The sequence below is a fragment of the Setaria italica genome, chromosome IV (assembly GCF_000263155.2).
Source record: "Setaria italica strain Yugu1 chromosome IV, Setaria_italica_v2.0, whole genome shotgun sequence".
Taxonomy (NCBI): domain Eukaryota; kingdom Viridiplantae; phylum Streptophyta; class Magnoliopsida; order Poales; family Poaceae; genus Setaria; species Setaria italica.
The window spans coordinates 31,916,454-31,937,998 of record NC_028453.1 but is presented as its reverse complement, the minus strand read 5'-3'; the positions used below and the strand labels follow the sequence as shown (position 1 = coordinate 31,937,998).

Below are 21,545 nucleotides of genomic sequence, written 5' to 3'. Positions count from 1 at the left end.
TCTTGGCATTGGTGCTCCTTATATATGGTATCTTCAGAGCTGTTTGAAGGAGTGTCATATGATGATCCGCAAGATGGCTTGTGGAAACCCTGTGATTACTTACTTTTTATGATAATTAAGATCTTTTATTTAAACTGATTTATAAATGTAATGAAAACTCGAATGCAATTTGGGTAGCAAAGTGAAAAGTGTTTGAGAAAAAGAGAGAACAAATGAATGTTAGGGATGGAAAAAAAAATAAAAAGGGGGGAAAAGACAAGATGTGGGCTCGGTCCAACACACCAAGGAGCCCAGGACCCAACCCGGCCCACCTCACACGCCAACCCGCCCACCCGACCCAACCAAACTGACCTACTCGGAAACCCCCCCGTGCCCCGCCTCCCGCCGCCGCTCTGCCTCCCCCTTCCCAAACCCGCTCTAAAACCCTCGCCGCCGGCGCGCCTGCCTCGCCTCCTGGGAAGCGAAACCCTAGAAAAGCATCGGCGGCGGCAGCAGCCGGAGGAGGAGGAGGAGGCGTGGAGGCCGGAGAGGGATAGGGAGAGACGATGGGGATCTTCGAGCCGTTCCGGGCGATCGGGTATATCACGGCGGGCGGCGTGCCCTTCTCCGTGCAGCGCCTCGGCAGCGAGACCTTCGTCACCGTCAGCGTCGGCAAGGCCTTCCACGTCTACAACGTAAGCCGCCACCCTACCAGCACGCCGCCGTCCCTTCCGCGGTTGGAAAAATTTGGACTAGGATTCGTGCGTCGAGTGACTGTGGTTTGGAGTAGCTTGCTTCGGGAGCTTGCAGGAGCCTATTGCTCTGCTGGAATTCAGGATTGCGAATAGTAGGAGCAAGTGAGTGTAATGAGTCCTAAATCATGTTTGGAGCTCGTGTGAAGTTGAGAGTTTAGTTATTGGTTGTTCTTAGGGGATAAATGTAGTCAACCTAGCTGCGTGATGTTCATTTGAGCCTTACCCTGCCTCTGTTCTCCGCCTTACATGCCTCCTTTGCAACCGAATTTCACTCTAGGAGCTTGACAGACTCATCTATTTTTTGCTCTTCTTTTTCTGCAGTGTGCTAAGCTGAATTTGGTTCTAGCTGGTAAGCCTGTTCTTTCACACCCATGTTTTCCTTAACATTACTTTTTTCTTGCGGTTTATGAGTTTTTTATGTTATCGAAGGACCCCAACTGCCCAAGAAGATCCGGACTCTTGCATCCTACAAGGATTATACATTTGCTGCATATGGAAGTGATATTGCAGTTTTCAAAAGGACTGATCAGGTAGGGAAATTGTTGTGCTACCTTCATCCGTTAGTTATATCGAGTTTGTACAAACTGATACTTATTTACTGGAAAGCTTGTGCATTTTTTGTGTTTAGAAAGTAATCAAGACATGCTAATTTCATGTGAAATTAGAATTTTTGGATGGTGCTTGTGACGTGTTCACTTTACAAACTTACAAAGGAGATCCATGCATCACCATATATGTCCATCAACTGCTACGTAGACAAGCCTTCTTATTTATGCTCTGACAATCACTTTCAATCAGGTTGTTACTTGGAGTAAACATGAAGAGAAGGTCAACATGCTATACCTGTTTGGAGAATATGTTCTGAGTGCAGATGCTAAAGGTAATATATTCATCTGGGCCTTCAAAGGAGCAGAACCAAACAGTGAGCCAGTTGGAAGCATATCATTGGGAGACAAGTTTACTCCAACCTGTATCATGCATCCTGATACTTATCTAAATAAGGTGCTTGAAGCGATCTGAAATTTTTCTTGAGAAATAGTTTGCATTCCAAACCTCATGCGCATTCTGTTTATTAACAAATCTGTTTCTACATCAGGTAATTGTTGGTAGTGAAGAAGGCCCCTTGCAGCTGTGGAATATCAGCACAAAGAAAAAATTGTATGATTTCAAGGGTTGGGAGTCACCAGTTCGTTGTTGTGTTTCCTCACCTGCTTTAGATGTAGTTGCTGTTGGATGTTCTGATGGGACAGTTCATGTTCATAATATACGATATGATGAAGAATTAATGTCTTTCAACCATCAGATTCGTGGTGCTGTGACTGCACTGTCATTTCGAACAGGTAATTTAATAAACATATTGTTAAGTGTAATCTTTCTTACTGTATGTAGTCAGCCATACTTTTAGAAGAATGGAAAAAATCCTTTCTGGTTCATTGTTCTTTGCTTGTTAGTTCAAGCCCTGAACTTCTTTTCCTTAATATGAATGACTATTATCGTATCGAATACTTGTTGACACGGGTGCCACCCACTTCCTTAATACCTGAGATCCAGCTCATCAACTATACTTACCATCGTTGACAACTAAGCTTAAACAAGCTTGTAACAATACAATTTCTGTTGAAGTCTCCTCCCTAGAAATCAAACAGCAGTAAGTTATTATGGAAATACACCTGCATTTTCTGATAAATTGCCTAGGTGCTTTGCACATGTTTAGTTCATGTATAAGCATGTCATAACTAAGCTTAGGCAAGTGTGCCATGCCAAATATTTTTGTGGCGAAGAAACTGAGCCCCTGACATATGGGTACTAAGAAGGTTTGGTGCGCCAAAATTGTGGCAGCAGTAAACCAAACAACTACCTAAGATACGGTGGCGTGACTAAACTGGCATTGCAATGTTTGGCAACAAACAAAACATGGCCAGGCCATCAAGAATTTTATTTCTTGTTCTTTTGGTTATGGGTGTCTTAGACCTACCATTTTATTACCACTCTCGTGTCTCGAACTAAAGTGTTCTTTCCTAAATTTATCTTCCCCCAGATGGGCAACCCCTTCTAGCCTCTGGAGGCTCTTCTGGCGTTATTAGCATATGGAATCTTGAGAAGAGACGGCTGCATTCTGTGATTAGGGAGGCCCATGATCAATCTATAGTTTCGCTTCATTTTTTTGCCAATGAACCTATTCTGATGAGCTCAGCTGCTGATAATTCAATTAAAGTAAGTAACTATTTTTGCTTTCAAGTAGCTTTCAGTGCATTTTATTGATGATGCTAATTCGATTAATGTAAGCTTTTGTATGCTTTATCTTCCTGATGCGTCAGTGCACTGAAATCATGCAGACCATTATGCCCCTCACCTAGTTGTATTTTCCTGCATGTTTGCAATATTTCAATGTTAGCCTGCAACTAGCATCTTCCTTCTAGCAGCTAGCGTCCAGCTTGATAGCTGCTAATAAGTGCTGTGAACAAAACAGCCAAACAATCACCTTAGCCAAACAACTTCGTTCACAATCACCTTAGCTACCTATGTAGGTAGCTGCTAGATTGCTAATTACCTCGTTTAACTTTTAAGTCCTAATATGCACCAGATGTGGATATTTGACAATAATGATGGAGGTGCTCGTCTGTTACGGTTTCGAAGTGGTCACAGTGCTCCACCTAGATGCATAAGGTGACAAGCACCCTCCAATTTGTGCTTTATCTTTTGCTTCCAGTCGGTTTTGCTTTTGCTGAGTCAACCTATTTTTATTGTTAGATTCTATGGCAATGGGAAATGCATCTTATCTGCTGGTCAAGATCGTGCCTTTCGTCTTTTCTCAGTTGTCCAGGTAACTAATTGCATCTTACATTTGCAGTATTTTTTATTTTTTATAAGAACATATCAAACGTGATGTCTAATCTAGCAGGAGTAAAATTTTCCTTTTGTTTCATATTCTAGTCACCATTTTATGGTTTAGTTTTATGTATCACTTGATAAAATCATATATATTCCAGCCATGCTAAGTCATGTGCCTTATTATTGTTGCATCACTAGATTGTCACACAAAATCCTGCATGTTTTTCTTACATCGCATTGCTACTTGGCCTCTTCAAGCCAAAAACTATTTCTCAATGTTTAATCCTCTCTTAACAGGATCAACAAAGTAGAGAACTTTCTCAGCGGCATGTCACAAAAAGAGCAAAGAAGCTTAGAGTAAAGGTGCAAATCTTGTTTTATTCATTTATTGCACTCAAATTCTTTGATCTTTCCTTATTCAGGGTGTTGAAAAGTTCCTTTTTTTCTGCAGGAGGAAGAGATCAAGCTAAAACCAGTCATTACATTTGACTGTGGTACTGTTTTGGTTTCTTGCAGCATTTCTGAACTCGTATAAAATTGTGTTTTTTTCCTAGGAATGATTTTGCTTTATTTGGGCATACAAAAGCAAGTGAACGAGCTATGATTTTTTGTGTGTTAAGGCATAACATGCCAGCAGCCCAGTTTACCCTGCTCATTGCTAGTAGTATTGAAATTAAGTGCGAATGTGTTATCATTTTATAGATGACTTCATTTCTGGACCATATGTTATTCTTTGCATCTATTACCAAATGTGGATATTTAAGAAAAGGGTGGGAGGAGAGCAGTAGCTGAAGTAGAGAAACTGTAGAAGTAGGAAGGACCTTATGCTAGCTATTTCATAGGACACACATCATCTCAGAGTGTAGTCACTTATAGGCCCATTGGAATGTTATGATTCTGCTGCTAAGGTTAGGACTAACGCATATCAAGGTCTAGTCAAAGAAATTAGGACCTCTGATGGTTTCCAGTTGGGGCCTTTCAGTATCGCCTATCATGTTGTTTATATGGTATCCAAGCATGGCAATGGGCTCTCATGGCATTGCAAATGCCAAAAAAAACTTCACATGTCAATTTTGAATCTGTTAACTTGCTTGTTATGCAATAAAACTTGCTAACTTTGGTGATTATCTACCACACCTGCCACAGCTGATGGCACAACCACACACCGCCATCACCTCGTAGAATTTGTGTGCGGGATATTAGTGTACATCTTTGACCTGTTCACGGATTGCCATGTCTTCTGTTTATATTTCTTTCTATACAAATTTAGACTGAGGAAACCCTCTCTTTTCAGCTGAGATACGTGCACGTGATTGGTGTAATGTTGTTACGTGCCACATGGATACTCCACGGGCATATGTATGGCGTCTTCAGAACTTTGTTATTGGTGAACATATTCTAACACCATCATCAGGCACTGAGACACCGATCAAGGTAATGCTTGTTTTTGTAGTTTTCATCTATGAAATTTCATCATAGAGTGCACAGTGACTTCTAAGACTCAAGATCTACTGTTAAAAGTATATCCCTATTATTTTTACAATTTTCATTTTACTGTTGTGGCAGGCCTGTGTGATTAGTGCTTGCGGTAATTTTACTATCTTGGGCACTGAAGGTGGTTGGATCGAAAAATTTAACCTTCAATCAGGGATTAGTCGTGGTAGTTACATCGACACTTCATTGGCAATGCAATGTGCGCATGATGGAGAAGTTGTTGGTTTAGCTTGCGATGCTACAAATGGCTCCCTGATTACTGCTGGATACCATGGTGATATTAAGGTATTGCCTTCTCTGTTGTGATGTAGCGTGTATGTAAGCAGCATCTACTTTAAGGAGTACTTGCTTCATCCTTCTTCCATGCCCTATCTACTGGTTAAAATGTTTCCTTAACTGCTTTCTTAGTCTCATTCAATAGACCTGTTCCTTTTAGTCCTAGAATCAAGGATAGTTATGTATTACTTCTCTTTACAAGTCTGAGTGAAATCCCCGCAATGATTGCATTACTTAACTATAGAATTGTTTATCTTGCAGGTGTGGGATTTTAAAACTTGCAAGCTAAAATCTAGATTGGATGTTGGTAAATCTGTAACTAAGATTGCATACCACCGGGCAAATGGTATGTATATGTGTTCAGCATATTTGGTTATTCCCATGTAGAGTTTTTTTCCAGATAACTAATAACTACTTGCTATTTATTGCAGGTATTCTTGCAACCGTAGTAGATGATATGGTACTAGTATTGTTTGATACGGTGGCCATGAAAATGGTTCGTAGATTTGAAGGACATACAGACCGTATCACTGATCTGTGCTTCAGTGAAGATGGAAAATGGCTCATCTCATCTAGTATGGATGGGACTCTTAGGATATGGGACATCAGTTTAGCGAGACAGATAGATGCGATGCATGTTGATGTATCTATAACATCTCTGTCTATGTCGCCTAATATGGACGTGTTGGCTACCACTCATGTTGATCAAAATGGCGTCTACCTCTGGTAGGTTTCTGTTGCATCTCCTTGTGCTCACCCTGTTACTATGTAACCTCAGTTTGTTTTGTATCTATATAGTTTGGAAAAAGATACCATAATCCAGTTGGTGCAATCTGATTTACAGTATGCAACTAAATATTACTATCAGTTCACCCCATTTCAACATATGCACTGAACTTTTATTATAATCTTATTATAATTTGACAGGGTTAATCAATCTTTGTTCTCGACCTCAACAAATATTGAAAATTATGCAAGTGGTAAACATGTCCGGAATGTTTGTTTGCCAGCTGTTTCATCAACGGAAAGATCTGAGGAAGAACAAGCTCATAATTCAGGGGACTCAAATCAGTCTAATGTTAAACCTTTTGTCATAATGGATGATCAAATACCAAATATGATCACCCTTTCCTTGCTTCCAAGGAGCCAATGGCAAAGTTTGACAAATCTTGATATTATAAAGGTAACAGCTTGTTTCATTCTAACTATCAAGTTTCAACTTTAGTGACTAATTATGTGGCCTGGTCTCTATTACTGCTGTACTTTTTAATAAGGCTGCCTTGTATTGTAAAACTAGATTAAAGGGCTCATTGTTGCTCCTTTTTCTTTAGGTTCGGAATAAACCAATAGAGCCGCCTAAGAAACCTGAGAAGGCACCTTTCTTCTTACCCTCTGTTCCATCCCTTTCTGGGGAGATATTGTTTGAGCCCCCTGCCAGCAGTAAAGAAACTAACAGCAGTACCACTGAGAACACAAACCAGAAGAAGATGGCTGAACTCTCCTCTCAATTCAGTCAGCTTTTACAATCATGTGGAGAAACAAAGAACTGTGAGTATTTATGTGTATTCTTGCTAAGTAAATGTACCTCCTTAATGCAACTTGGGTGTTCTAGCTAATAGATGAAACTTTGAGAAGTTGCTGTCATTCAGTCTTATTATTGTTCAAAAATACTTTATTGGCGTTTCTTTTCTGTCTATAATACCATCATATACAACCAGAAAAAAGGCCTAAAACTCTACAATGATACATTTTGTGTTGATTTTGGTGATGTGATGGTTTCTAAGAGCTGAACTTGAATCTGGTTTGCAGATTCGGCTTTCACTGACTACATGAAAGGCCTGTCACCTTCGTCTTTAGATATGGAACTACGACTGCTACAGATAATAGATGATGAAGAGTCAGAAGATCTGGAGCAGAGACCTGAGCTTCAGTCTATTTTGTCACTATTGGATTATTTCATTCATGAGCTTTCCTGCAGGAATAACTTTGAGTTTGTCCAGGCTGTTCTGAAATTATTTTTGAAGGTATATGACATGTTTACTCTTCAGGCTGGCCTAAAAGTATTTTCAGAAGCATGTGATATGCACATGCCATCTTAACCCATCAAGTTTGTACTAAGAAATTATATTTCTTGAAAGCAGATACATGGTGAAACAATACGGCGGCACTCAATTCTTCAGAGCAAAGTAAAGAAGCTCCTTGAGGTCCAGAGCTTAGTTTGGCAGAAGATCGACAAGATGTTTCAGAGTGCACGATGCATGGTTACATTCCTCAGCAACTCACAGTTTTAGTGGCAGGTGGTTGCTCACCATTCAATTTGTCAAACAGGTTAGCTTCATTCACTGGATGGTTAAAATTTGACTTGCCCTTTTCTTAGAAGACTTGTGTTAGAGTATTACTTAGTTTGGAGCTAGAATATTTCTAGAGCTCAACTCAGCTTAGAGCTAGAATATTTATTTTTCAGAGCTTAAAACTCGGCGAGATCGTAGTGATCTAGTTTCTTTATAAGATTGCTTCTTCACGCGGTTGTCTACATTAAATAACCCTTTTTTCCCCTTGCACGCAAATAGGTCCCCAATCTCAGCATACCTTAGCCACTGCAAGGAATCGTGGCCTCGATTGAGCCACTTGTGGAGTGATGATATGATGGATTCTTTGAGATGAAAGGAAAAATAATCTCCCAAATCATTTCAAGGGTGGTAATCCAAACTTTCCTTACGAGATCTTGGAGCATGTAAACTTCGCAGTGTCCATGGCGGTTGTACCCTTCACCATTTTGTCATAGCAGTGAAGCTGCAAGGAGTCGCTTGATGTATGTCAGAACAGTTAGCTACCAAAACTGCCCCAGATCATGGTGTAACATTTTTTGTAGTTTAATAGTTGTTCCCTATCCTTTTGTAACAAATTGGTGTAGCAACACCGTTTTACAAGAAACCTGAAGCCTTACCACCATTGCTGTTTGAGCAAATTTCCCATCTGTGGGAGTTACATTTGCTTTATACCAATCGCAAGTAGTGTTCGTGCTCTCTTGCATATCAGGTGAAAACATCGGGGGTGTAGCAAAATTTGCAAATATATTAGAGGCCCTACATAGAAGCTTTTAAGAATATTTTTTTAAAAAAAGATCGGCAATATGTGAGGTTATTGTGTACATCAATGTAGTTTTCAAGAGCAAACTCAAATCCTGTTTTCATTTGAGAGGAAAAAAAAAGTAGAGATTCAAGCGAAAATGTAGCTATATTCCACCAGAAATTTGCAGTTTTATATGTTGCAAATCTAATCTGACTTCGCGCCTGAAATATTTAGGATTTTGAGAGCTGTTGGGTCAAGGATTTTATTTGACTTGCAACAATTAGGGCGTTTGCAACTTTCAAGCGCTTATCTATCTGACTATTTCCAGAGCATCAGGCTGATATGAAAATCTGCACCAAATGTCTAAATAAGAACCAACCTCCAAAGTTCATACATAAAACTGCAAATGTCGATAAAATCATAATAGGACAAAAAAAACATCTTGTGCTGGGATACGAGTTTTCAATATGAAAATTCTATGGCAATCGTATGTTCGAAACAGTCCTAACATTCATGTTGTAGAGACGCTCAAGCTACAACAGAACTGGCTTTCTTGTGTTGCCTTGATCAAAAAAATAAATCCAGGACCTCGTAAAATCGTTACATCAAAAAATCTGGTATAAAGTACAAAAAGAATTGCCTCAAGAGCTGTTACATGATGCACCTTAGAAGGTAAACAGAATGTATCTGAGATCCTGTGGTTCTCTCGAACAGTATCATTCCTGACTGCTGTATAACGACCATGCTTACACAATCTCTGTCTGCCGTGAAACACCATGTCATGGTGTACAGCTTCCTCTAACCTAGCTACCAACTTGTTCATCTTCGAGAGATCAATCAGACTTACTCTTCAGGGTGTATACATTTCCGACAACTCCAATGACGCTGACAACTATGGACAGCCCCAGCAACCCAAGTGACAGGAGCCTCTCTCCATGCCCCAAGCGACTCCCTTCCTTGTCCAGCCTCAATGCCACCAGGGCTGGGAACATGAACCCCAATGCCAACCCTGTTGTCGCACCAGTGAACTTGAAGGCCATCCAGATGTTGGGTATCATCGTTGAGCCAAGGTAGATGAGCGCCAGTAGCACCACTGTCAATGTGAGCGTCTTCTTCCTGCTAGGGGTTGCCAACTCCCCAAATATCAGCGAGTCCACAGTCTGTCTTAGCGAGAAGTGGACAACAGGGAACACAAGGACAAGGTGGACGACATAACCAATCCTGACAATGTAGTTGAGGACCGAGCTGAATCGAATCCCAAGATCCTTGTCAAAGTTGGTGAGAACGTCGGACTCTGTATCGTCGCCAAACAAGAGGTAGCCAGAGAGAGCAGTCAGGGCATAGACCACAACACATAGCACTGTACTGATCCTCCCAACCTTGTACATGTTCTGGGGTGTCTTCTCCTTGAGCTCATTGTAGATTGGCTGGACATTGAAATGGCAGATGTAGGCATTCGTCATGATGGGTATCACGACAAGCAAGTCAAGCATCGCCTCTCGTGAGCTGAAATCTGGCCCCATCCTGGGCATACTGATCTTGCCCTCGGCGATCTTGATCAAAGCAATGATGCAAGACACAACCACAAACACGACAGCAAGGGCAACTGATGCGGCAGATGACAAACTCAGCGAGTCAATCTTCTCAAGTGCGCACAATGGCGCAAGGAAGATCACAAGAACCACCAAGATCAGCAGCTTCCGGTTATCCCACTCGCCATGGCCAATCAACTGATCCATGACGCCGATGTGCTTCAGCGACCCGGACATCACGTCTCCAATGATGATCAGGTACACCACTAGGACTCCGGCGTTGTTGATGATGACACACATCTGCGCTACGATGCTTGCTGGCCGGCCTAGCGCCCTGTGCACGACCTCGCCGTACGACAGTGCACGGCAGTACGCCGAGAACCTCACGAGCAGCTCGATGGTGATCTCGGAGAGGACCCCCATGACCAGGATCGAGACGAGCCCGACGGCGACGCCGAGCACCTTCATGGTGGCCGGGAGCGCCATAATGCCGGCCCCGATGATGGAGGTCGCGAGGTTGAACACCGCGGCGGTCACACTAGACCCCTCCGGCGGCCCGGCGGGGCCGTCGCCAATGAGCGGCAGCTCGTCATGCTCCCCGCCACCGCCGCCGCCGCCGTCCTCGAGCTCGCCCAAGAATGAATCTTGCTTGGAGATCTTGGCGTGGCCGTTGAGGACGGCGCCATTGGCGGCGGCGCCCGATTTAGCCCCGTTGGATTGGAGCTCGATGGAAGGGGAGGTCAATGGGAGCGCCGAGTAATTCGTGCTCATCTCGCCTCTTGGCGCATCAAAGATGGATCAGAAAGCCCCGAACAATATGGAAAATTCTTGGCAGGACCGGACACAAGAACAAATTGTGCCAAGAATAGAGAGATTGACAAGATCCCAATGCCTAATCCAACCACGAACGGAAAGGAAACACGCACCCAATCTACAGCTCCAAGAGCAAAATTGCTGCAGAAGGGGGAGGAAAAATCTGAGTACCTATCTATTGACCGGGGGTTTGAGTTGAGATCTCACAAGATATGGTGGGCAATGGCGATTCTTGCTGCGCAAAGCACTTTGCTTTTCTTTTACCCCTTCCTTGGCGAGATTTGGAAGCCAAAATTATTCCTCTCTATGGAGAACAGGAGAAGAAATTGGAGGATACAAAGATGAATCTCAGGGAAGAATTGGCGGGGAGCACCAAGGGGGATTGGATTGAGAGAAGGCTGGGGCGTTTAACTGTGGAGAGTGAGATCTGAGCTTTATCTCTCTTGTTTATTTGTAATTTTTTTTGTTTATTTTCCACTCTTTCCCCTGTTCTTGCTTCTCCCCGATGAAAGTATCTCTCGAACTAAAGAGCACAGTCAATTTACGTTAATTCCGAGTACGGATGGCTACACCAACCAGTGACTCCCGTGTCACCTCGTATAGTATCAATGACGTGTGGGCCCAGAGAAAGGTGGGGCCACCTGACAGAGGCGGGGGTAGGCTTGGGATTGGTGAGCATTGCCTGGCTTGAGCCGACGCGTCCGGCCACATGGGACGCGCGGATACAGCTCTTCGATCTGATTGGCCACCGAAACTCGGAGCGGGGCCCGCTTGCTTGCTAGTGGTGCCACCAACCCTCCTGGCCCACCTGTCTGTGAGCAGAAATATCATTCCTCCTGATTCTCTGGTAGAATAGAACAGCTCGTCTAACTTGAGATCTTCCATCATGTGATGTCACGAACTGAAATTTATATATTGTTTGAAGCAAACCTATTTTTAGATGAAGCGAAGCTAAAAATTTGTTTATTTTTTCTTAAGTTGGTTGTGGATTCCTCTCTTCAAAAGAAATGACATTTCGGCCTTTTTTGTGTCGTATGAACTTTGTCGGTCTACTATTAAATTATTACCATTGATTTTTTGTTTGATTTTTTTTCCTTCTTAGGTCCTTCTGTAACACAAAAGGGGAGTATTCAGGTTGCCTTGAAATCTTCAAGTCTCTCGGTTCACAGAACACCATCGTTGAAGATATCTTCAGTTGACCAAGTACAGCTCGAAGTTTATTCTTTCTTCGCATCAGCATAAAAAAAATCAAGGAGATCTTCTTGTTTGACTTAGCACAACGCGTTGGTGTCCACCCTCCACTGTATGCGAATTCAGAATTCTCCTTACTTCCTTAGCCTACGGTCCACCAATTTCAACTTATGATATCCCAATGAAGGTGATATGTAAATTGTATGTGCAGCTCGAAGAAAGCTTTTGTATTGTAGTTTTATCGAGCTTTGTTATATTCTTTAATTTAATTACATGGTGAACATGTATTTTAGGAAACATGTCTGTGCCCAAACACCATTTTCAGAACTAGATGTGAGCTGATATGTTTTCACCGAAGCACATGCTTGGGCTTTGTATGACACCGTAAAGCTGACAAAAAGAAAATTACCAAAGCATCATAACATGACATAATTTTACTTGGCCCTCTGAGGCTCTGACTGAGTTGCCTTGATCTGCACTATAAGAACAGGTGCCTTCGTTTTTCTATGCGCTAATACAGTCACGGTCCATTTTATAGACATTTCAAACAAATGTTAAGTGTCTCAAAATCGTTTTCTTTACTAATACAGAGAAACTCTCTTCCTTTTTAATCATCCCCTATAATTAGCTTTGGAGACTGGTGATCCCAGCCTGCTTTACAAGCAGCACCCGGTGCCACTGTACGGTTCATGGGACAGTCAAGACAGTGATATTCAGTTGCCACTGCGCCTCCAAAATAACAGTTTCTCTACATGACATACATTATTGGAGGGAAATCAAGTAGCATAAGCTGTGAAATCATGTAGTTCATCCTGATCGGGAATGATTGAGATCGGCGCTTCTTTTGGAAGCAAGTCGTCCTCCACAGTGACCCTGGGTTCTTCTTCAGCAGGCAACTCGTTGCAGTGGATGGAAAGGGTGCGTTTTTCTTGATGGAACAACCTGCGCAGAACAACATGACGAGCTTAGATATTGCAAAGATAGAGATTACTATAGAAGGAGAATGTTAGCGCTTACGGGTTTTTGCAAAGCATCGGGCTTTGAATTGTTACAACATATTTGCAGGAAGAGATCTCCTTGATTGAGCTGATCAGGACAGTAGGTTCCGAGCAGACAAATCTAACCTGTAGGAAGAAGGCAGGGTGTGAGCAGTCAAATGTAGTGAAATGGATACTTGATCCTGTAGTGACAAAAATCCCTTTACTTAGAAACAAACATGATAATAGATCCATAGTGTTCTTTTTTTTCTCACCTCAGTCTCCCGGGGTATCTCTGTGAGGTCACATACAGTCCCATTTGTGTACAAGTGGACATGATATCTGTACAACAAAACAGGGACAGCAGGAATTCATTCAAGTGAGCTTTGAACCCAGATATATTATGTCACTCCTCTCTACGCTTTCATGAGATATTAGTACAGCACCTCTTAGAAATATCTTTCACGCGATGGTCATCGTCAGCGAATTCAGAGGTGTTATTTTCATGGTAAGCAGTAGTTGCATCATTGTCGTATTCACCTAGAACATATTCTTGAATAACCTTCAACAAAGCAAACAAAATTAGCAATGGCATCTAGAGGCCTAGCAACTTAAGACTGCGTATGAGAACGTCAGATTATAAGGATATCAGAAATGCTCCGGTAGACCCTTTTCTAAGAACTGCATGGATTCCAAAGCGTACTAGACTAATTAATCCAATAAGCTTACCCATTAACACACCTGCGGCCAGGCCCTACCCAGTCCAGTTCAGCCCATCCCACCTGAACTATGATGATCTAACTGATCACGTTTGCTTTGACTGTTTCCGCGTTCTGCTCGCCACCATTCATTGCGCTACAGCCGTTGCTGCACGCTCCTCTGTTTTTCCCTAATCGAGGCACAATCTGCCACCAGCCCTAATCGCCGGTCTCCTGTGGCCGCCGGCGGCTTCATAGACTCATCGACAACCACCATGGCCTAGACCGGCTTGAGGTCGTAGAGGCCAAAGGGGCCAGAAAGCGGCACCACACCTAGCACGTAGCTCACATTGGTGGTTGGCCCCCGACAGCAGGTCCTCATCATGGTGAGGGATTGGTCAACAGCCAAAGCCAGGCGCCCAGGCAGCCAGCTATGGGTTCTGCTTAGAGCCTCAGATGACTTATCTGAATTTTGTACTAGCGACTAGCATTCCAATGGAATTAACATGTAGATGTATGTAGTACGGAGTACTAGTTATTTAGATTCCCCATAAGTTCCCCTCCACAGCAATCGCTCATTGCTAACTCTTGCTAAAAACTAATTTAGACTGAAATTGCCTTAACCAAACAGTTGGCACTTGGCACACCATAGGCAAGTCAATGTACTGGCACCTAGCTAGAGTAATACAACGAATCTACCATGGATTAATCGGCCTCCTCCGCTGGCAAAAGATACACCGATCACCAATGACCAGCGAGAGCAGAAGGCCACCGCAAGGACATGTGCACGAACTTCACCTGCACCCGTCCACCCCAACAAATTGGAGGCACTCGATCTGATCACGCGGAATCAAGTTGGGTGCTGGGCTGGACTGGACTGGGTAGGGCCAGGGCGGTATCACGGTTAAAGAAATAATAATATGAATTAATTTGTTAAACATGCTTTGGGATTCGTGCAGTTTTTAGAAAGACGTCTACTGGAATTGAAGTTGCAGTCAACATTATTCAAAGAAATGGCAAAGTATTTAAATTTTATGTAGTTTAACTCAGTTAAGAACTTCTTTATCCAGTTAAAAGTTAGCGAAACTTGGACCGTTACCTCCCAAAGTTTGTTTATAATGATGGAAACAAAGATAAACAAAAATACCATAGTTGCAAACCAAAGCCAAAAGAGAAACAAAAGTGAAGGGGGAGAAACTCTTACCTTGTCGCCTTCTACATGAACCTGTCGGATTTTCCCATGATAACAGAACTCATACGACCACCAACCTTCGTGCTGCGTCAAAATGGCATAATGATCAGATTTTTTTTTGCCAGGCACGCATGCACATGACCAATAATTCATTATGTGTACTGTGCATAAAGAAAAAGAGTTGCCTGCTCACCCTGTAGAGACACTGATCCTTGAGAGGCTCAAGCAGCTCATCTGGCTCCTTTGGCTTAATTCTCCTGTCACTTTCTATTATAACATTAGTTGCATTTTGTGGGAGGATTGACTTCATGGTTTTAGTTTCCTCAACTGGTAGAAAGCACATATAATGTTTCCCCTCATGGTTAGCCATTGGCTCCGATTCCTGGCCATTTTCCTGTTGAATGCACCACAAGTACCTCTGGTTAGGATAAAAGAGTAAGGTTTGAATTATTCCAAGCAGCCATCTTTTGAGCAACATAAGACGAAAAATTCAGATATGATTTTTCTGACAAAAATGGTATGAAAATTATATGATTTAGCAAAAACATGGTAAGTTAACATTGCCAGAATTGAAGTCGCTTGTCTTTCACACCCAATGACCATTGTAGTAAAGTCAAGAATGATTTATTCGCATATACATGTTCAAGAATTGCTGGTAAATTTTAATTAGTACTCCCTCCGATTTGTTTTAGTTGACGTTTCAGACAGCTTCGCTGAAATTAAGGATCGCTTGCATTTATCCTTTTGCCCCTGCTGTGAAGCAGCGGCATGGCTTCGTCCCGCCTGCTGCTCATGCGGACAAAATTGGTCGAGGGGAGTACACTGCTGCCGCCAGGGGCAAAAACGGCAGGCCACTTTTTCCTTCAACTGCGGCGACAAATATTCTGGCTCCTTTTGTTTTGAACCACCGGCGACAAACAAAACGATATGGAGGGAGTATCAATTACAGTTCACTGGAACCTAATTATCCATACATCCACACACAATGCCATAACCAACTACGAAAATTAAGTTAGAACAAAAGAAAGCTCTTGCTTTGCTACAAACAAGGATTCAGACAGAAAAACCATTAGAAATCTTACCGGTTGGTAGGGAGAATCAACTGGATGGAACTCGACGCGGAACCTCGGCTCACGCGAACTCCGCCCAAATGGGACACCTGATGATCAGCAGAGAGTTCAGGCCAAATCAGTACTCAAGGAAAGTGGGCCGAAGCACAATTAACACTATGAAACCACCTAGCAATCCATTAGCATACCCAGACGGCACAGACTGAAAAAGGAGGGTCCTTTTAACTACAGGGTTCTAGATCTGGGCAAGAAAGTTGTAGCAATGAGAGCACCGGGCAACTCGGCACAATCGACATACAGCCGGATCGCTTGTTGACTCGAGGACCGAAATTCGTCCAAGAATCATGGAAGACGCATCGACGAAGCGGTGGATTCGTTGGGTTTAGCAAGGCAACGCGGCGAGGGGTTTGAGGGGGTGCGGATTTAACAAGGTCCCGGTGAGATTTGGCGCGGCCCCGCGGTGCTCACCTGAGGCGGTGAAGATCTGGTCGGAGGCGACCGCACCGGCGAACAGGAGGAGGAGCAGCGCGGACACCCGGCCGGCGAAGCCCATCGGAGACGGCATGTGGGTCCTCGCTACGACTCCGAGACCCTTCCCGTCGTCTGCGCCAGAGCCCAGCGTGTTCAACGTTGCGGTCGAGTGAGCTTTACGCCTTCAGACTACTGGATACGCCTTATCTTCGTTTACAGAAGTCCATGTACTCTTAAAAAAGACTCTTTCATAAGAGGTTGGCGTATTCCTATCCTCCGCGTGCACGGTTGCAACTTACCCGGGGAAGTCGATGAGCGATCACGAGGTGTTGGCATCCTTTCTCCCCAACCCCTGAACCAACCCGAGCTAATTCTGCCCGGCCAGCAGCTGTCCGGCGTCCCTTCCGGCGCGGCTGCGCGTGGTGGCGCGCGCAATCGGCCACGACCCGCGCCTACCTGCCGAACAAATGCAGTGTCCCGACCATTAGTGTGGTTGTGCAGCCGCGGGGCGTTGATTGCCGCGTTCCGGATGCGCGTGCGCGTTCAGGATTGTTATAACACGATCGTCGAGCGCCCGGGATCGGCGTGGAGCTCTCTGGAGCTTGGATTATGGCAGCTGATCTTTCAACGCTGCCGCCGCGGCGCGTCTCGAAGGCGACGACGGGGCCGGCGGCGGTGGCGATGCAGAAGGGTAACGCCATCACGAAGCCGTCACGGCAGCTGCAGCGCCTCCCGGCCATCAGGGGCGGCGGCGCCAGAGCGGACGGCAGGAACAAGAACGGCACCACCGCCACATGGAGCGCGGAGCGCGCGGCGAAGGCGTGGATGCGGCAGGCGCTGGCGAAGCGGGTCGCCACGCGCATGCTGAAGCGGAGCACGGCGCCGCCGCGACCGCCGTCGGCGGCGTCGGCTGACGAGGTGAGCGGTGGCGGGAATAAGGCCCTGGCGTGCTGCTGCGCGCGGCTCCCGCCGGGCCGGCGCTGCGCGCTGCACCAGGCCGCCGCACCGGGGCGGGCCTGGATGTGCGCGCAGCAGCGCCGCGGCGGTGATAGGGAGTGCGTGGCGGTTGCGGCGCTGGCGCCGCCGAGGGCGTACGGGTGGGTGTTCAGCGAGTACGCGCGGTGGCGCAGGCACGTGTGGATGCCGAGCCGGTTCTACCTAGAGCACATCGACGAGCACTGCTGGAGATCGATGCGCGTAGACTCTGCTCTTAGATAGCGAGACGATCAGAAGCGCGTACCTCAAATGAACGTGCATGTAATCGATGCGATTATGTTGTGTGTTTTCAATTTCATCATTTTTTTACGTATTATTAATTGCAGGAATAGAGATTTTATTAGGTTTCGATTTCATGAGTAAAAATGAAATTATGGATGGAACGCAGAGATTCAATGCAAAATCAACTTAACCTGACCATATTTTAGTGAACATCTGTATGGAGCTACTGATTTTGTTCTTGCTGTGACCCTTATCGATCAAATATTTGTGGTCTCTTGTTTTTTGGTGAAATCAGGGAACGCAATTGTTTCCGGCGACGCTTGCATTGGTGCATTCAGGTTACTGTTGTTGTGAGCTATCCTATTCGCTAACTAGATCCAGTGATTTCACAGATAATCATCCTAATAGATTTTTTTGAATAGTATAGCTGAACCAAATTTCATATATGTATGAATTGGCCACTCATGGGATTCCAAAAGGACTGCAAATTAGAAGTAGTTGCTGCTAATGTCCTTGCATGTTTTGATGTCCTCGGATGGTTGTACTCTATGATTTCATAGTTCATCATCCAATTTTTTTTTCAATAATCAACACGGTTGAATCAAAATCCATTTGTGAATTGGCTACTCACGGTCACGGGTCAAAAGAAAAAAAATTACTTACCCTACGTGCATTGCAAAAAAAAAAAAGTTTACTCGCCTGCGGGTAGCTCCGAAAAGGACAAAACCCTAGCCCAGTAGCCCCATTCGCCGCCCTCGCTCGAACCCCAGCCCCGGCCCCTAGAGCGCCGCGCCGACGTCGCGACTGCCGGAGAGGAGGCCATGGAGGACGTGTGCGAGGGGAAGGACTTCTCCTTCCCGGCGCAAGAGGGGGCGTCCTCAAGCTGTGGGCGTAACTCGACGCCTTCCACGAGCAGCTCCGCTGCACGGAGGGCGGCGAGGAGTTCATCTTCTACGACGGGCCCCCCTTCACCACGGTCCTGCCCCACTACGGCCACATACTCGCCGGCACCATCAAGGACGTGGTCACCCGCCACCAGTCGATGTGGGGGCGGCATGTCTCGCGGCGGTTCGGATGGGATTGCCACAGCTGTTAGGAATAAACCACACTATTGGTGTGTCCATGCATGTGGTCGAGTCTGTGCGCGGGTGCCAGCGTAGTGGTGCGGCACGAGCGCGCGTGCATGCAGGTTAATTAGCTGCAGCACTGGTTAATTGGGTCGTTGTTTGAGTCCTAGGTACAGGGGCAGGGTGCATGCAAGTTTGTTGCGCGGCCGGTGTTGGATAGATTGAGTTTGTTAGTCTGTTAGCGAGCAGGAAGGTCGAGGAGGTGGATGCGGGAAGGCCGGACGTGGAGGTTATCTCCTGGTAAGTCCGTAGACATATAGCCCCTGAGCTCCTCTATATTGTTTTGCCAAATCCAGCGAATAAAGGTCGCCAAGATACAAGCCGGTTCACGGCCGCGGTGTTCGTCACCATTGTTGCTCTGAGTTCATGCTCGAGTTGAGTTATTGAGAGCGAGAGAGATAGAGAGTTCCTGGGCGAAGCCAACAACGGCCTCCCCGTCGAATTCGAGATCGACAAGGCACTCGGCATCACCAACCGGCAGCAGGTGTTCGACCTCGGCATCGGTAAGTACAACGAGACGTGCCGCAGCATCGTCACCAAGTACGTCTCCGATCCGGTTGGCCCGAAAGAGTTGGACAAGGATTCCGGCCCATCCATCGATCGAAAATCCTGAGCCTAGGTCGAGTTTGATGACTCCACGTACAGCGGCTAGGGCTATAAATTAAAACATCGTGCTACGGGGAGCCATTGCAATACATGCTCTTTGGCAATTGTTGAGACACTGACATATAGTCAGGGTAGCAGGAGATTGGAACAGTTCCGCGCCGCCGGGATCGGAGACCGCGATGAACGGTGGCTGCGCAGCTGCTAACAAATAGCTCGGCGGCCGCGGGGACGACGAAGAGACCAGAGGTAGACCACGAGACGATGGAGGAGACGAAGAAACCACACGTGGCGGGGTCGAGGAAGAGAGCGTACGAGCATGACGAGCACAAGCCGGACGTGACGATGGAGAAGATCGAGGACCCAGCCTACGCCAACAAGCTGCAGTACTACGGCCTCAAGCTTGCGCGCGGAGCCGCGCTTGACAACCTTATCAAGCGCCTGAACAGGCAGTATGAAGCATATATGGCCGGACGCCCATTCAACTTCGATCAGTAGCTAGTCAATCGCTCATTTTCTTCTTTTTTATTTATAGATTATGCCAGTTTATCGGCAATTTGCCTTACTTACTGTTCCCTTAGTTTCAAATTGTAAGGTGTATTCTATTTGACCCATATACCAAAATAAAATGATCAAAGTGAATAGCCCATGTTACAATGCAAATGAATCCGCTTAGAGATTCCTTAGATGTACGAGTTTACTGCTTAAGTTATCCAAAGTATTTTTTGTGTTTTCAACTTCATCATCAGCAAAATGACGTGGATGCAAAAGCAAGACAAGGATCAATGCAAATTATTAACTTAATTTGACCATGTTTTAGTGAAGATTGCTATAAATTTTGCGGCGGACCTTGTTGATTAAATGTAGGTTCTGCTTGGAACAACGCTCTGCAGCCACGCATCGTGGGGAGCCAGTTGCGTTTTGCGTTACATGCGTTGCCTTTGAAATCTTGCTTTTCACATATCGCGATGTGTGCTGAGACACGCTCCAGACGCAGACGCATTTGTGCGTTCATGTTATTGCTCGCCATCTTCAGGTGTTTCATTATGACTAGCTAGCTCATGCCGTCTTTCTATATGGACTCCGATGCCCTCTGTTCCTAATTCACTAGATCCAGTGGTTTCAAAGTTTATCATCCAAATAGAATTTTGAATAACACAATTGAATAAATTTTATATATGATCGTCCAATCATGGAATGCAAAAATATACCATATACTTAAGTATTTGTTACCGATATCTTTGAATGTAGAGATGACAAAAGCATTATGGATGTGGATGCAAATCTCCACCCACAGATGACGGTGTGGGCAGGGATGGAGGCAGGATTGATAAAAAGGGGTTCAAGCAAATTATATCATATAAGTTTCTTAGAAACTAGAGCTAAACGAAATAGATTTAAATAAATTTTAATACAAGCCAAACGAACTAGGTTTGAGATCCGTCCTTCCGTCCTTGAGTGTGGGTCTATAGCTTCATCCGATGGGTAAAGATACGGCAGTAAAATTTAGCGGTACGTCATGTACATATTTTTTACTACACTTTTACCTTACCTCATCCATTATAGTCCCTACGTGGTGCATGCGTATTTTATGTCTAGATGGTTCTTCTGATTTCATGGTTTGCCACTCAAATATATTTTGCAGTCAACACCATTGAATCAAAATTCATATGTGAATTGTCCATTCACGAGAGTCAAAATGGCCTGCAAATTTAAAATATCAGTTTTTGGCATGTTGCATGCCGACATTGGGATCACATAGGCTATAGTTGTACTAAGCTAAAAGGATTATTTGACTAAGGGGGTGTTTGGGAGGCATGGGCTAAATTTTAGCCCCTGTCACATCGGATGTTTAGACACTAATTAGGAGTATTAAACATAGACTAATTACAAAACTAATTGCACAACCCCTAGGCTAAATCGCGAGACGAATCTATTAAGCCTAATTAGTCCATGATTTGACAATGTGGTGCTACAGTAACCATTCGCTAATGATGGATTAATTAGGCTTAATAGATTCATCTTGCGATTTAGCCTAGGGGTTCTGCAGTTAGTTTTGTAATTAGCTTATGTTTAGTCCTCCTAATTAGTATCCGAACATCCGATGTGACAGGGCTAAATTTTAGCCTCTCCTCCCAAACACCCCCTAATATTACTTGCACCCATGAAAAGAAAAGGTTTTACTTGAGCACTACTCTACCAGCGAAAATAAAAATGGTTTACTTGCCTGCTACTGCTAGTACTG

The 21,545-nt window shown here is 44.6% G+C and overlaps 3 protein-coding genes across 3 annotated transcripts; 1 reads left to right on the top strand and 2 right to left on the bottom strand.

Annotated features, from left to right (window-relative positions):
- Nucleotides 1–364: 364 nt before the first annotated feature.
- Nucleotides 365–8,335, top strand: LOC101756622 (U3 small nucleolar RNA-associated protein 21 homolog). Its single transcript, XM_004965692.3, has 19 exons — nt 365–674; nt 1,056–1,083; nt 1,164–1,264; nt 1,533–1,736; nt 1,831–2,074; nt 2,773–2,948; nt 3,319–3,401; nt 3,486–3,558; nt 3,864–3,929; nt 4,018–4,060; nt 4,861–5,000; nt 5,133–5,345; nt 5,598–5,682; nt 5,768–6,062; nt 6,264–6,519; nt 6,668–6,884; nt 7,146–7,360; nt 7,478–7,664; nt 7,907–8,335. The coding sequence occupies exons 1-18, from the start codon at nt 546–548 to the stop codon at nt 7,625–7,627; spliced, it is 2,718 nt and encodes a 905-aa protein (XP_004965749.1). The 5' UTR covers nt 365–545; the 3' UTR covers nt 7,628–7,664; nt 7,907–8,335.
- Nucleotides 8,336–8,865: 530 nt separating this feature from the next.
- On the bottom strand, nt 8,866–11,274 carry LOC101756223 (amino acid transporter AVT6E). Its single transcript, XM_004965691.2, has one exon. It carries the CDS (start codon nt 10,709–10,711, stop codon nt 9,242–9,244), a length of 1,470 nt encoding a protein of 489 aa, XP_004965748.1. The 5' UTR covers nt 10,712–11,274; the 3' UTR covers nt 8,866–9,241.
- A 1,169-nt stretch (nt 11,275–12,443) lies between these two features.
- LOC101755822 (protein OS-9 homolog) lies at nt 12,444–16,549 on the bottom strand. The gene is made up of 8 exons (XM_004965690.3): nt 16,350–16,549; nt 15,894–15,970; nt 15,005–15,205; nt 14,824–14,895; nt 13,368–13,483; nt 13,197–13,263; nt 12,962–13,068; nt 12,444–12,886 (listed from the first exon to the last, which is right to left on the bottom strand). The coding sequence occupies exons 1-8, from the start codon at nt 16,444–16,446 to the stop codon at nt 12,721–12,723; spliced, it is 903 nt and encodes a 300-aa protein (XP_004965747.1). The 5' UTR covers nt 16,447–16,549; the 3' UTR covers nt 12,444–12,720.
- Between the last annotated feature and the right edge of the window lie 4,996 nt (nt 16,550–21,545).